The sequence below is a fragment of the Lissotriton helveticus genome, chromosome 12 (genome assembly GCF_964261635.1).
Source record: "Lissotriton helveticus chromosome 12, aLisHel1.1, whole genome shotgun sequence".
Classification (NCBI taxonomy): domain Eukaryota; kingdom Metazoa; phylum Chordata; class Amphibia; order Caudata; family Salamandridae; genus Lissotriton; species Lissotriton helveticus.
In genome coordinates this window covers 258,310,012-258,313,067 of record NC_136073.1, presented here as the reverse complement: position 1 = coordinate 258,313,067, position 3,056 = coordinate 258,310,012, and the positions used below count along the sequence as shown (strand labels likewise).

At 42.6% G+C, this 3,056-nt stretch overlaps 1 protein-coding gene across 1 annotated transcript; it reads left to right on the top strand.

Annotated features, from left to right (window-relative positions):
- The first annotated feature begins 697 nt into the window (after positions 1-697).
- LOC144798273 (coiled-coil domain-containing protein 6) lies at positions 698-2,395 on the top strand. Its single transcript, XM_078669046.1, has one exon. It carries the CDS (start codon positions 728-730, stop codon positions 2,087-2,089), a length of 1,362 nt encoding a protein of 453 aa, XP_078525172.1. The 5' UTR covers positions 698-727; the 3' UTR covers positions 2,090-2,395.
- The last annotated feature ends 661 nt before the right edge of the window (positions 2,396-3,056 follow it).

Genomic DNA, 3,056 nt, shown 5'->3' with positions numbered 1-3,056 from the left:
GACATGGGCTGTTTTTTATGAGGGTACTGATTTAGCAATTAAGGAATTGCTTCGCAGTTACAGATGATTGATCAGTGAATGTTAAATGTGAAAGTCACGAGGGACAATAAGATAACAAGGCTTTGTAAATGCTAGTCAGTGTTTTCGGTAATGGTTGATTGACATCCGGACAAATGGTGTTTGATGAAACACACATGAATGCACATTCGCATACGTCCGTGTTCACATATTTAATTTGGAGGGTATAGTTTTAGTTTAGATTAGTTTTCTAAAGCATTTTGATTGAGTTTTTACTGGCACATTACATTCGCGCAATACAAGAATGAAGATTTTTGGCTTGTAAACATTCAATCAATACAGCATACTTGCATTTTGTTTATGTAAAGCACCCTTTAGGTTTTGGATATATTTTTACAGGCACATGTGTGCACAGCAAGAGAGCCATTTTTTGGTTTATGAATCCTGTATGAACACAATATTGATACCAGCATAGTTTGGGTTGTAATAGTGAACCTACTGAGGTTATTCATTCAGGCATTTATAGTGACAAGATGGCGATCCTATTTTGACCACTGTTCAATGATCTTTAGCAACTGAGTCCTGTTTCAATAGTTATTGCAGAAGAAGCTAGTTAAAAGTGTTATTTAGGCACATGCGCAGTGTAAGCACTCGCGCGCACGCTCTGCCGCCGTCTCTGCTCCTCGTCGCCCCGGGGCCCGGGTCAACCATGGCGGACAGCGCCAGCGAGAGCGACACAGACGGTGCGGGCTCCACCGCCATGCAGAGCTCATCCTTCTCCTCCTCTAGCAAGTCCGGCATCGTCATCTCGCCCTTCCGCCTGGAGGAGCTCAGCAACCGGCTGGCGTCTCTGCAGCAGGAGAACAAGGTCCTCAAGATCGAGCTAGAAACCTACAAGCTCAAGTGCAAAGCCCTGCAGGAAGAGAACCGCGACCTGCGCAAGGCCAGCGTCACCATCCAAGCGAGAGCAGAACAGGAAGAAGAGTTCATCAGCAATACATTGTTTAAAAAGATTCAGGCACTGCAGAAAGAAAAAGAAACTTTGGCTGTCAACTATGAGAAAGAGGAAGAGTTTCTTACAAACGAGCTATCAAGAAAATTGATGCAGTTACAGCACGAGAAGGCTGAACTGGAGCAGCATTTAGAACAAGAGCAGGAGTTTCAAGTCAACAAACTAATGAAGAAAATAAAAAAACTGGAAAACGATACCATTTCGAAACAGCTGACACTAGAGCAGCTAAGACGTGAGAAGATTGACCTTGAGAACACATTAGAACAGGAGCAGGAAGCACTTGTGAATCGCCTTTGGAAGAAAATGGATAAACTAGAAGCAGAAAAAAGAATTCTTCAGGAGAAATTGGACCAACCAGTGTCTGCTCCACCATCCCCGAGAGAGATTTCAATGGATATTGATTCACCAGAAAATATGATGCGATATATCCGATTTTTAAAAAATGAAGTGGAGCGACTAAAGAAGCAACTCCGAGCAGCTCAATTACAGCACACTGAGAAAATGGCTCAATATTTAGAGGAAGAACGTCACATGAGGGAAGAAAACTTAAGACTCCAAAGAAAATTACAGAGGGAAATGGAGCGAAGAGAAGCTCTCTGCAGGCAATTGTCTGAAAGTGAATCAAGCTTAGAAATGGATGATGAAAGATATTTCAATGAGATGTCTGCACAAGGATTGAGACCTCGCACTGTATCCAGTCCAATACCTTATACACCATCACCAAGTTCGAGCAGACCAATCTCTCCCGGTTTACCTTATCCAAGTCACAATGTTGGTTTTACTCCTCCAACATCACTACCTAGAGCTGGAATGTCTTACTACAACTCGCCAGGTCTTCACGTGCAACACATGAGTCCCTCTCATGCCATCGCAAGACCTTTACCACGAAGAAGCACTAGTCCGGACAAATTCAAGCGTCCCACCCCGACACCATCGCCAAACACACAGACCCCAGTACAGCCTCCACCCCCACCACCACCTGTGCATCCTGCAGTTTCCTCTCCAGCCTCTCACTCTGCCTCTTCTCAGCATTCATCGCGCCCCTCCTCTCAGCCATAGTGCATGTGCTCGGCAGCCTCTGCATCCAGAGATGGACTCTTAATATGGAGCAGTTTACTAAAAGCCAAAGGCTTAACCTGGCATATTGGGATTTGACTTATTTGCACTGAAGTTATATAGGCTTCACTGTTAATTGTGTTGTAAATGTTTGTCTGAAATGGAGCAGGTGTTGTTTGGTCTACAACACTTTTACCAACCTAATTTTCTGTCAGTGTTTACTGGATATTCATGTATTCATTCTCTGGCTGGAACGCTTCCTACTTTACTCTTCGTCAGTACGATATTGGATGCCTTTTTACATGGCTCCAATGCTTAATTTCTTGGCTTACAGGTTTCTAAAATTAAAGGGAGGCCTTTTAAAGATTTGTTTCAGTGCAGTTTGCTAAAAATTAGAGGCATGACAAGGATGTATTATACGTTTCTTATTGCTGTTTATCACATATACAAAAAACCCTCACCACTTTTCAATAAAATGGAGATGTAAGCTTCAGTGCAAAAATGTTTTTACACAGACACATTAATCAGTGCCTGAGATGCATGCAACTTTACTGTATCTCCATTGTGAGAAGTTGGCCTGATATGCAGTGCTCACTATTCTAGTGATCACTATGTATCAGTCCAAACAACCCTTATTGATGATTGGTTGTAAGTCAACCTTATAGACCAGCTATCCTAGTAGCATGGATACGAGCAGTCTAAGGCTAAGACTCTAGAGGGCGTGTTAAGCCAGCTGTTTTACCATCACATTACCCCTTGAACACCCAGTGAAAGGACACCACACAAGTTGTTATGAAAATAAACAGATATTTATTTATAACAAGTCTACCCTGAACTCTTTATGAGTCAGGGAGCTAAGCACACAACAAAACTCTTACGAAAATACTTTAAGTCGAACAATTTACACAAATGCCCGAGGGGCACGAAAAACCATATACTCAGTAAGTGGAATGCGAAATTACTAGCAGGT

What these genes read in the sequence shown, in the direction of transcription:
- LOC144798273 (XM_078669046.1), top strand. Translation starts at nt 728, where the DNA reads ATGGCGGACAGCGCCAGCGAGAGCGACACAGACGGTGCGGGCTCCACC.